General features: G+C 43.8%; 1 protein-coding gene across 2 annotated transcripts in view; it reads right to left on the minus strand.

Moving 5' to 3' along the window:
* DOCK1 (dedicator of cytokinesis 1) overlaps positions 1-12,813 on the minus strand; it is a 522,200-nt gene that overhangs the window by 442,705 nt on the left and 66,682 nt on the right. For both annotated transcript variants that reach the window (XM_058298144.1, XM_058298143.1), the window contains exons 5-10: positions 10,992-11,088; positions 8,248-8,396; positions 4,484-4,619; positions 3,493-3,650; positions 1,796-1,877; positions 877-1,012 (exon numbers count right to left, since the gene is read on the minus strand). In XM_058298144.1, coding sequence (XP_058154127.1) covers positions 877-1,012; positions 1,796-1,877; positions 3,493-3,650; positions 4,484-4,619; positions 8,248-8,396; positions 10,992-11,088 — 758 coding nt within the window. The remainder of the gene's footprint in view (positions 1-876; positions 1,013-1,795; positions 1,878-3,492; positions 3,651-4,483; positions 4,620-8,247; positions 8,397-10,991; positions 11,089-12,813) is intronic.

The following is a 12,813-nucleotide window of genomic DNA, read 5'->3' on the forward strand; positions in this document are numbered from 1 at the left end:
GTGAGCCAAGATGAAGAGTCTTCCATAGTGATTATCACATACAAGAAACCCAGTTATCTATCAGGAATTAAGAACTCTTTCCACATACATATACTCATATAAACCCCATGAATCACAAATGGATGAGGACAAATATCAAATACTACAAAATCCCATGGTACCCATAAGACACAAAAGGAAAACCATTTCCCAAAATTATGAAAAATGAGAGTGACAATGAAAGAGGCCAACTAATTAGAAGCACAGATGACTAACCTCTCACTTTTCCTGTGAGAAAAAACCAGAGCACAAATAGGGAGACTAAAACACCTCCTAAGACAACTCCACCCTCTTCATGGTTCACACTGTAGCTTCTCCGGCCATCCTGCGTGAATCCATGCCTAAATCCACTGCCAAGTCCCAGGAATGGCCAGCTTCCTGGCACACTGAGCATGGGGGTCAGGCTCTCCCCTGAGACGAGGTGAGATCCACTTTAGAATAACACACTGTACGCTATGGACCACAGTTGGTGGGACAGTCTGACGATGTCCTTTCATAATCTGTAACAAGTGTGCCATGGCAATGTAAGGTGTGATGAAGGGGATGAGCTTACAAAACAATCATGCATTGTTCTGCAAGCTCACAGCTTATCTAATAAAATATAAATAAATATAGATAGATAAATAAGTAAATAAATTGCCTGATTTCCCTCTAAAATACGTGTTCAGAGGCATCCTACACAGCATGTCAATTTGAAACCACAGAAAGGAACAAATAGGTATTTTTCTCTCCAAGGCAAAGCTTACGAATCAAAGCTGCCCACTGCCATTCCCCGGCAGTTCTCATTCACAGCCTGATGATGTAAAACTCTTGGGGGAAAAAAGAAAAATTGCTTACCGGCCACTCCGAAAGGCCGCCGCAGCCCGGAGGTCAGCCTCCGCGTGTTGTTGTCCCTCAGCTCCATGCGGCCCACCCGAACAATCTGACAAACGAAACTGATTTTCTCCCTTTTCAGGTCTTTGCTTCCAAGGTCCTAGAAATATTAATTTCCATGAACTATTTTGGAAAACCATTGTTTACATCAGGTTCAATTGAAACAGATAGCAAAAAGATGGGACGAGGCTCTTTTTATCCTACCAATTTTTAGCATTTTCATCAGTTATGCACATGACCAAAGGAATTGAGTAACAATAGTCAGTTAGTGTTACGTGAACTTAAGAGACAGGTTGATGGGAATCAGATGTGGCTCAAGCAGTTGGGCTCCCGTTTACCACATAGGAGGTCCAGGGTTCGATACCCAGGGCCTCCTGGTAAAGGCAAGCTGCCCACGCAGAGTGCTGCCCAGTGCGGGAGTGCCGGCTGATGCAGAAAAGCTGGCAGAGCAAGATGACGCAATAAGAGATACAGAGGAGAGACAAAAAGAGATGTAGCAGAACAGGGAGCCGAAGTGGCACAAGAGAATGATCACCATTCTCCCACTCCAGAAGGTCCCAGGATCGGTTCCCAGAGCCACCTAATGAGAATACAAGCAGACACAGAAGAACACAGAGCAAATGGACACAGCAGACAACAGAGGCGGCAGGGGGGGAGAGAAATAATCAATCAATCTTAAAAAAAAAGACAGGTTGACGATACATGTGTGATAGTGATGGAATAAACTGCTGCCACAGTGATTCAAAGGGTAACTAAGAACTTGGTTATTATTATTAGAAGTAAGCACTGATTACAGGCAACCTGCAGGTAGAGACAGAGAAAGATCACTAAATACAGTCATCAGAATGAGTACTTAAACTGAATACTCTTTTCATACACTTACAGTAAAAACAGCTCGCAAATTATGTAGTCTGTCTATATCTTTAGGTAATCCTGAACTTGACCAGCGAACCAGGTAGTTTTCACTTAAAAAAAAAAAAAAAAGAAATAAAATTAATTTTCAAATTTAACAGGGAATCAAATGCACTGACTCATTCTTCACACCACAGAGGTCCACTACATGGACAAACATGGTAGTTTATAAATGTCAGCAATATCTAATAGAGGGAAGCGGATTTGGCTCAACTGATAGAGCATCTGCCTACCATAGGGGAGGTCCAGGGTTCAAACCCGAGGCCTCCTGACCCATGTGGTGATCTGCTCCACATGCTGTACTGATACGCACAAGGAGTGCCATGCCACGCAGGGGTGTCCCCCGCGAAGGAGAGCCCCATGCACAGGAGTGCTCCCCGCAAGGAGAGCCGCCCACGTAAAAAAAAGTGCAGTCTGCCCAGGAGTGGCGCCACACACAAGAGCTGACACAGCAAGATGATACAACAAAAAGAGACACAAATTCCCAGTGCTGCTGATAAGAATGCAAGCGGGCACAGAAGAACACACAGTGAATGGACACAGAGATCAGACGGAGGGCAGGGAGGGCAGAGGGGAAGGAGAGAGAAATAAAAAATAAATAAACCTTTAAATATATGTGTGTGTGTGTGTGTGTATATATATATCAAATAGATCTAGTTTTTGAATGATCATATAAGATAGTAATTTTCCACACAAGGACTCCACAAAATCCTTGGAAGGTTTTAATCTTGGCTCTCTTGGGTTATAATTGCAATGGAATTACTTGCAAATGGCATTCCCAAGTGTTTTACTTTAAAAACATATTTCTTCATCTAGAATGACTATGATATAAAATTCACCCACTTCGTGTTTATTTCAGAGCCTACAACAAGCCAAATACAACCTAAAAATACAAACCGTATTATGCAGCAAAGAAATAAAGTCCTTATCAGAAGTGAGAATGAAATTCACCACTTTGTTGTGTTCCTTCATATACTCCGTTTCCAGATTGTAAATAAGGCAAACAGAGATGCCGAGGCTTTTAAAACACACGCCCCACTTCACACATAGTTTAGACAGTCACTTTTCTATCTGGGCAAAGAGAAAGGAACACTGGCCACAAGCAAGAGCTGGGAAAGAAACTATGGGGTGAGAAGTGGCGAGATGGCAGAGCCGGGCTTGGCAATGTTTTCCTTCGACAAAAGCCAACTGAAAGCTCCCATGCGGCAAGCCCCACTCTGCGCGCCACTCCAGCCAGTCGTCTGGAGGAAGGAACAGCAGGACAAGGTCACAGAAATGACATTCACAGAGACCAAAAGTTCAAAAGAGCAAGACTGAGACAAGAGTGATATTTGGAGGGGGAGGGGGAGTTCCTGAAATAGAAAAATCCTACGAAGACAACAGAGGAGACAAAGGTTATTCACTCTCTAGTTAGGTCCTTAAAATATTAAAAGACCGCCTGCAGTCACTAAAACTCTACAAGCCAGCAAAATCCATGCAAAGGAACAAGAAGGCTTCTCCCAGCCATCATCCTGCTGTACCAAGAGAGGACCGGCTCAGCCGCTCAGGGGTCTGGCCAGCTGGGGGTCCCCAGGGGCTCTCGGGAAGAGCAGGACTTTTTGGTGGTTCTGATGCCACTCTCCTACCACTAACCAAAGAGGGAAGACAGCACCAAGGGATGTCACCAACCTGATGAATTTGAACTCCACAGGGTCATAAAGAGACATGAGCACTTCAGCATCTTCTCCTATTTTACAAACCACATTCTTAAGATTGACAAACAAAGCAAACGAAGGGGTGGCAGCAAACTTAGCTTGTCTGTTAATATCTATGTTCTGCTTCTGAGACTGTAATTGTAAAGAAAAGAGAAGGTCACCATTAGCAACGTGCACGCTAACACGTGCTTTCTCAATTCCCTACAAAAGAGAAGGTATGCAACTAGTTGGCAAAATACAGCCAAGCTCCCCTTCACACATTCTCAAAGCATGTACCGCCCTCCTGAAAAAGATACCAGGCTGGGCAATGTGCTTAAGAGTTTGTGCTGAGGGCCGTCTTCAGAGATACAAAACTTTCAAGTGTCCAACCAGTGACTCTAAAAATAATGATGTAACCATATGAGGAGTTACTTGTCTAAATTAAACACTCCAAGCGCATTTCTGCCTTGTGCCCTGCCTTGTGCATCATCATGTCCTCAGTACTGGTACATGGTAGAGGCTCAATAAATAAGTCAATGAATGGTTGATTCAATCATTCAATCAATTTCTAAATATCTACTACAAGCACCATATCATTAAAGGCCGCCATGGAAGATAAAAAAAGACTAGTAAGACATGTGTTCCCTGTACTCCTTGCCTCTTATCAAAGCAAATTGCAGAATCGAGTATTGTTTTCCACTGGACACGTGAGACGGCAGCGTGTCACTGAGAGCCTGCCTGCTAATGCAGCTCAATGTCAACACCACGTCACCCGCTCAGGTGCACAATCCTTTCATGTCATCGGTATCATATTTTACTACTGGACTCCATTCCATTTTCCAGTGTATGAAACATACTGGGTTCCTTTACAGGTACTTTTATAGACCAAATTCTGGGCTTCATTTATATTTTACTAATGCTGAAAATTATAAATGAGAAAATGTATTCCCAATATAAAGCTGTCCTATAAAGAGAGCTGAACCCACCTTCTCTTCTTGCAATCTTTCTTCCACTTGTTTAGATGCTATTTCATGTGCTCTGAAGAGACTGATTGTGCTAGTTAGCTCTGGATCCAAAATGTTTCCATCCTCGTCTCTCACCACCAAGTCCAAATCAAGAATTCTGAAACAAGAAGAATTCAGCACTTGAAGGACACAAACCAAGGCGTTTGAATGCTCTAGTATTGCCTCGGCCCCAACAATGGAGCAGAGGAAAAGTGCACAGAAATTTGGAGTCACTCACAATTATTAAGGAGCATAATTCTGTGAGGTCACAGGTCCTCTTGAGGAAAAAAATTTCCTCAATCTTCACTTCAATTGCAATAGCAACTTTGTCATTCAATGAGAAACTTTACAGCCCTATAAAGCCCAGTTGGAGTAACCGTTACTAATGCTTGAGTAAACTCTGGGCAGTTCAGCAATGCACATGATCAGGACACAATAAGTGTAAGCGTACATCTTCATACATCTGTGCACACACATACAAACCCACATGCCCCAACACACTTCACTGGCAGTTTGCTATCACCAGGTTGGGGAGAGGAACCTGGAGCGGGAGATAGACCTTGTCAGCTCCCCATCGTCTCTCACCATTTCCACTGCTCTTCATCTTTCTCACAGTAAGTTCCAATCCCTAAATTAGCCCATTGGAAGCTTTTCAATAAAGACATTCTAATGTCTTTGAACACCGAGCATATGGAAGTTCTCCACAATAACTTTAGCCAACTTCCGGGCCAGATGTCCAAAGGCAGTAGTCAACTCAAAACAGGAGCAACATCTGGCTAATAAATCTGTCTGCTCTATATCAGGAATTATTTTTTGGCAACATTCTCTCCAAGTTCCCAAATCTGACAGAATCATCAGGTGATTTTTGCAGTCTTAATGTAAAGAATAAACAAAAGCAATTACATAGAGAAAGAAATCGAGCTGTGCTACGGCGGTGCCTGATTTTCTTTTTAATGAACCATGCAGCTCAGAGGACAGGAAATTCCTCCTGCCCCGGGGCAGGGGTGCGCTGGGATTTTACTCCCCCTATTTACAATTGTGTGGAAGTATACTGTTCTTGTTTCTTTTAACGGTGTTGGACAAGGGAAAGTCTTTTGAAAGAAAGATAAATATACATTAGAGAATATTTTTATCAGTTACGAGAAGAAAGTTAAATTGCTAATCAATACTCCATCTACAAAACCCACCTCAGGATTCTCCTAGTCCTCTGAAGTCACCCACCTTACAGCTAGACATGAATCTGATAACATGTCAAACCCGTTTCATTTTTAGTGTCAGGTTGCACTGCTGCACCATGCGAAGGACAATTACAAAGGTCGGTTTTTTCCCTCTTTTAGCATCTATTGACCAAATCCCACTGCAGGTGAAGCAGGACCAACTGGGCCTGCCAGCACGTGTGGATACAGGCTTTTCTGCTGCATGAAAACAGCCTCAGTAGCTGTCATATTTGTGGGTACCTCAAGAAGAACATAAAGAGTCATTTTTAAAAAGCAACACTACTAGCAAGAAGGCAGCAAAGACTCTCCCCTCCAAATGGGGCTGTTAATCACTCACCTGAACCTGCCCCTGCCCCTGGGCAGACTCAGAGCTTGGTGCAGGTGTGGGCAGGTACACAGGTAGTGTGGGTGGAGCTACAAAGCACCTGGCTTGAGGAGGGCCAGGTCCGAAGGGAATGACCCAAGGAGCACAGGAGCCATCACTGGGGGCACAGGCCCTACAGCCTGTAGTGCACATCCCACCAGGTAATCCTTACCTCTGTCCTGCCATCCTCACGGTCAGGCAGGCCCATCTCACAAACGCAGTCACCTGAGCATGGAGTCCATCACCAAATACCTACAAGAGCCCAGAGCCTGGTGCTTGAGCCAGAACCGGCCCCTGGCGGAGCCCCGACTCTTTCAAGAATGCCACCTGCCAATCACCCCTAGAGGAGTGGGTGATGAGCAATCCTCCAGCCAACTGCTCTCGGGCTATTCTCAGCACGCAGTGCTCAGGGCGCCTGAATCCAGTCTGAGTGTCCACCATGAAGGCCACGCCAAGGTCATCTAATCACACCCGGGTAAGCTAATGCCATCAGAGATTAACTCCACAGACACCTAAAGTGCCCCGGAGGAAAGGGGGAAGAGGGTTAAACCCACCTGCAATCACCTGCAAATTCTATGTGTGCATCTGCATGTGTATTACACACGGGCATTTTTCTGGGGACATGTCCACTACCTCCACATTTTCAAAAGGCTCCCATCCTCCCCCCAGGGGAACCAAAGAAGGGTGAGAGCATCTAAGCAACAGATTCTTTTCCTAAAGGCACAAAATACCTCCTCCTTGTTAAATCCACTCATCTTAAAACTGAGCCTCCAACATTGTGGTTATATTTTATATCATTTTATTTTTAGAAGAAGGGACCAGAAAGAGACACACAGAGCGCAAGGCTTTAGAGAAATGACGGGGTAGCTTTGAAATCATCTGGCAAGAAAAAAAAAAATGTCATAGTGGGATTCTATTTCCTATCAAAATAGTAAATTAAATTTGAAAACACTTCCTTTCTCAACAAGATTGTTCCACAACATAATGTACTTTGGTAGCTTCCTGCAGCCAAATTACGTAGGTGGTCTCTGAACATAAGTTCAAAATATGATGCTGCAAAAGAAAATTAGATCAGGCTCCAAACGCAGCTTCTTAAGCAGGTAGACTTGAAATGGATACTAGTGCAACAATATCCAATACTTAGAAGTGTTTGGCTTCCTGGAAAAACACAACAAAAACTTCTACAGCCATTTCTAATCCAAACCCTACTTTTTGCTAATAGTGTTGCTCAAATTTTTCACACTTCAAAATATGAATTACCAGAAAGCAAAAGTTATGTGATGACTGTGATTTTAGAGAAAGGTTCTTTAATTCACCCAGGACTTTTTGGAGTAACTAGAGGCAAACTCTTTCCCTTGTCAATGTCTAAATGTCTAAAAGCAGATTGGTCTAATCAGAAGTTTTCCAAGTTGCGATCTGTCATGATCCACCTGTATCTTTGAAAACTGAAAATTCTCGCCACCACCCTGGACATAATAAATTGGACTCTCAGGGAATGGCTCTGGTTAAGAAACTCACTGAATTAGATCAGAGCAGCTGACCCCTTGCGGCATCAGAACACACTTGCTAATGCTGGAAGGCTCGGCTCTGTGGGGTGGGATATGTCATTGCTAAAGGCATTCGGCAGAGCTGGGTGGACCCCCATCACCCAGACACTGGATGTGGGGACTTTTGCATGAGACATACCTTACAAAACAATTATCCCCTGATGATCGGAAATTTAAATTTAATCAGGCTGTATCTTTGTTAATCTGGCAGCCATCCAACTCTAAGAACTTAGGAGTCTCCAAAAAGAAAACTGGTGCTTGTTATTACATGGAGTACCCCCACATTTGGACTTGAAGTCAAATACTGGGAGCCGAAATTAAAAGTTCCTCATTGGAGGGAGTCAGTGTGGGGCCTCGTTCACAATCGTGAAAAATGACAAGCTACCCATGCCCCGGCCCGGCTCCGTCACCTGAAGAACGAAGAGAACAGATTCCAATGACTTGAGAAACACTCCTGATTTTCAGAATCCATCCTTTTAAAAAGGAAGCACATGCCATTATGGGGATGTTAGAAATTTCGTTTAACAATAAAATATGAGTTGGGTCTCCTCCAGGCTTATGGTGATGATATTATATTGGACAACTTAAGCGTGAAAAAAATCACTCAAATCAACAAACCTGTTTCCATAATCAATTTTGGCAGTGACTTTCTTCTTCAGCTCCTTGAGCTCATCCTGGGGCAGAGTTCCAGAAAGAATTTGCGATCGCCATTCAATAAGGTCGTAGATCATGTGACACACACTTCGAAACATCTCCCTATTGTCATGCTATGGGGGAAGAAAACAGGCAAACGTGAAGCTTTTGTTGTAAAATGGCATTGTGGAGATGGCACAGAATGGGTATTTTTTTCTCCAAAAATACAAAGGTAGTATATATTTGATGTCATGGTATTTAATTAATGTCAAATTAAAAGATGTTTCTAGCATGAAATTGAATCACATTATAAGGAATTTGGTTCCAATGAAACACTAAAAGGCAAAAATGATCAAATCATCGCAAAATGCCCAACACCCCATCTAATGCTGCAGAGTATCCAAAACTGAATCAAGAAGGCAACCACAGCAGGCCCAGGCTTACGGTCCCACAAGCTCCCAGCCTCTGGCCCACCAGTGGTCAACCCTTAAGGCCCCTTCAGGAGTTGTCTGCACCTTGGACCATTCTCAGCAACTCCTAGGCCTGGTTATCAGCTGAGCTACCGAGGAAACATCCCCCAGGCTCCCCCAGTGCACGGCCATCAACAGGTGCACACAGGGATGCTTCGGCAAGAACCTATATCACCCTGCAAGAATCTACAAGAGCTCCAGGCTCTTTCACACCAAAAGGAAAATGCAACAAAGACATGACACTCATGCTTCTTATCGTTTTCTACATATTCAGATGGGGTAATGGCACAAAGAATATCAACAGCTTTGCAACTGCAAGAGTACAGTTCATCAAACAGATGAATATCCAAAGGAAAAAGAGGCTGGTGGTTCTTTCCAGGAAAAGAAATCCAGGTGGAACCTAATTTGATTCAATTCTAAATATTATGGTACCTTAAAATAATTAAAATGTGGTCATTCATTGCTGCTTTTTAAAATATCTTCTCCTCTACATATCCTAACCCCTGATTCCACTATCTCTGGCATTTGACCTTCTTTCTAGGAGTTTCTAAGATCACCACCATCGCCTATTGAGTAATATATCCTTACAGGCAATTTTACATCCCATGGACTATCATCATTATTATTATGCTAATAATCAGAACTAATAATACAATCTCTCTTCTAACAATTTTTAACAAGTGTCAATAACATTATTATTCTTTCGTTTTTAAATGGAAAGAAATGTAAATGGTCAGAATTGATGGCGTATTCCAAAATCATGTTAGCATCCCTTTTATTAATTCTGCCTGTGCACTTTCTAAAGCCATATCACTACCTAAAATCCTTAATACTTTGCTAATTTGTCTACAACCACAAAGCAGAACAAAAACACATACAAAATTATTGGAATTTTGCCCTAGCTTTGCTCAAATTAAACAATGTAGGTCCATAAGAGGCAACTTTAAGTTTCCTAAAAAGACAACCAAGGTGAGTCAGGGTTCTAGGATTCTATGGTTAAAACCATGTCCACTGACATATTAGTCAGCATTAACTCCTGTTTGGTTTGCTACCATATTTTTGTTTAAAAATTGCTAAGATGAATGTGAAACACGGACTACAAAATTGCTCATATTTACACAAAACATTCACGGCTAACTTTACGCTTTTAGGTTGTTCAGTACGTTTGACGAACAATTACTGCAAGTGCTTATTACTGTGCATTTATAAGAAACCACTGTATAATCAAAAACAACAAGGCTGCCCAGCAAGCAGCTGTGGGACTTTAGGAAGTTTTCTATGTTCTTAAGAAATGAATGCACTGGCTTTCTCCCAGAGCCCTTGCTTTGCACTGACAACATTAGCATATGAGAAATCAACACTGAATAGAAATATGGGCTTAACAAAAGGTAATCTTCTGCAAATATGAATTTATGTGCAAAGAAATGCCCAGAGGGAATATGAAATGGAAGATGTCAGAGCCTCAACCTCTTCGCATTAATAAGACTTTTTCAGGGATCAGGAGAACTGGACAATTGCACACGAAGCCAGAATGTAAAATATTTCCCTACCACTGCAACCAACAAACATGGTTAAATCTAGAAGCCTCTGCAGTTCATCTCAAATGATGAGAGGCTCTCCCTACAGCCAATCACAAAAAAAATAACAATAAGAATCCTCTACTGTATGCATCTATAAAAGAAGCACCTATTAAGCTTTAAAAGCAACTTTAGTTTTCATGATTGGAATATAAAATTTGACATCACATCAACATAGATTGCCTAATCCCATCTTTGGGGGACCCCGAAGGGACCACGTTTCCTTTTGCAACCCAAGGAGAGGTGAATACAGAGGATCTTCCTTTACAGCCCGTTTCATTACAGAGAACACAGATGCACTGAGAAGAAAGCAGGTCGAAGGGCCCCCACCAATGAGGGCAAACTAATAGGCCAAGGTGCATTCTCTACCCTTTATAAACAAGACCCTTTTCCAAGAAATGCTGCTTTTGAGGTTTCCAGGGAAAGGATAAACATCCTCATGGGGTGGCAAAGTCCAAAAAGAACTTTCTCTGTTTCTCCCCCCGCCGCCCTTTTTTTGCTTTTCTCTTTCTAAAAAAAAAATTGTGGTAAAATACACATAACTTAAAAATTATCAAGTAAAACCCTTTTAAGTGTGCACTTCCATGGCACTAAGTACAGTCACAATGATGTGTGGCCATCACCATGGTTTCCAGAACCATGCTCCACTTGTAAGCATTGATCTCCAATCACATTTTCTCACCACGTAGAGCTGCCTCCAGATGGTGGACCACTCCCGGAGAGTGGTGGTGACTTCCTGAATGAGCGGGAGGTCGCCCGGGATGACCGTTTCATGTTGCCTGAGATGAGAGAAGGAAAAAGACTCCTGAGTCCATGCCTCCATCCGCCGCCGCCACATGTGCCATGCAAATTCACAATCAAGCCCATCAAGCTCAATATTAAAGCAGATGGAGAAAATACACAAATACGTCTGTGTTCATGCATATAAATACATACATCTCTAAGAATGACAAGTAAAATCTGTGCAGAGCCTGACAATGTTCATCCATTATCCCACACATAAGCCGTCCACCTCTTGTATCAAGATAAAATGAAGGATGCAAATAACAACCCATTAAAACTCTACAGAACGTCAAGGTCTAGAAAGTGGAAAGTATATTCATAATGTGTGTACCCATCCATCTTATAGCTGCCATAAATTACAACCAGTCTGTGTGGCATTAAAATGCAGGTTTGGGGTAAGATTATTTTTATGTTTCAGTTATGCATAAAACTCACTGTATGATAATACATAAGCAGTTACCCTCAGCAGAATCAGAGTTTACAGCTTTCAGCTGTCCATAGGTCCCCATCTGATCCCATCTCTACGTCAAAAGTTAACCCTAGACTTATTCTTAACTCATTATCGATTGGTTTGCATCCACAAATAAATGTGTGCTGTGTATGTGCCCTGTGCTGAATCCGGAAGTGTTCAGAAGGTCTGGGCTGGGCCAGAGACTGAATTTTTGGCTTGTGAAGTTGGCTACTGGTCCCAGAGGTCCTGCGTGTCCTCACAGACAGGACTCCAACCGGCCTGGAAGGGGCAGCGATGCTGAAACAGCTCCCACCTACGTCCCTCAACTTGCGTGGGACCCAATCTGTGAGAGAGACCCTGCCTTTGGCTCCCAATGGGGTTCATACCTGCAGGGAGAGATGAATGATGGCGGACTCCCTAAGGAAGAAACGCTGACGTTCCCAAGAAGGAGGGGGTCTCTGCGGTGAGGACAAGCAGGGGGTCCCAGGCTAAGCAACAGGGACCAGGTGTCTGAGGAAGGGCCACATAAGAGACACCCCCAAAAAACTGCTGCAAGAGTGACCCCTGGGTGGGATATCTATTAAGGGACATGACTGTTAAAACTGCTTCCAAGCCTGTCACCGAGTCTCCCAGTGAGGAGGCTGATGACAAAGCCGGTCACTGCACTCTGCACAACCGCCCTTACAGAGGCTCTGGGAAGGCATTTCTCAGCCGGCAACAGCAGGGTGTGAGGACGTTTGTCAGCAACATCTTAGAGGTCCTGGGTTTCACGCTGATTGCCTGGGGCTCTTCACACAGGCCACTAGAGCTTCACGCTGCGGCACCCCACCTCACCGCGTGGATGGGGCTTCTCGGCAAGCGCTCCGTCCTGGTCTGACTTCTGGTTCCTTCTTGCCTTCCTGCCTATCACCTGATGCATTTTATCTCGCTCTATTTCATTATCTTCCTAACCACCTTGTCACCTGCCAGGGCTCAGCAATGTGCAGACCCCACGAATGCCTCCTCGCAGGGCTGTTGGTAAGACAGAGCGAAAGAACGTCAGGCTGAGCACCTAGCCAGTGAGCCAGACACAGGGGGGGCTCGGCCAGGGGCACTGATTAGTGATTACTTGGCTCTGCATGATTAAACGAGACCTCAAGGCACAGGGCAGGGCTGGAGGTCCCGGTTCAAGCATTGGCCATACCGTGGGCCTCAGAAGGAGGGGACAACAAGGACACAGGACGCCGCCCTGGGAGCACGCATCTCGAGGGGGCAGCAGTGGAAGGAAAAA

This window comes from Dasypus novemcinctus, chromosome 6 (genome assembly GCF_030445035.2).
Source record: "Dasypus novemcinctus isolate mDasNov1 chromosome 6, mDasNov1.1.hap2, whole genome shotgun sequence".
Lineage (NCBI taxonomy): Eukaryota > Metazoa > Chordata > Mammalia > Cingulata > Dasypodidae > Dasypus > Dasypus novemcinctus.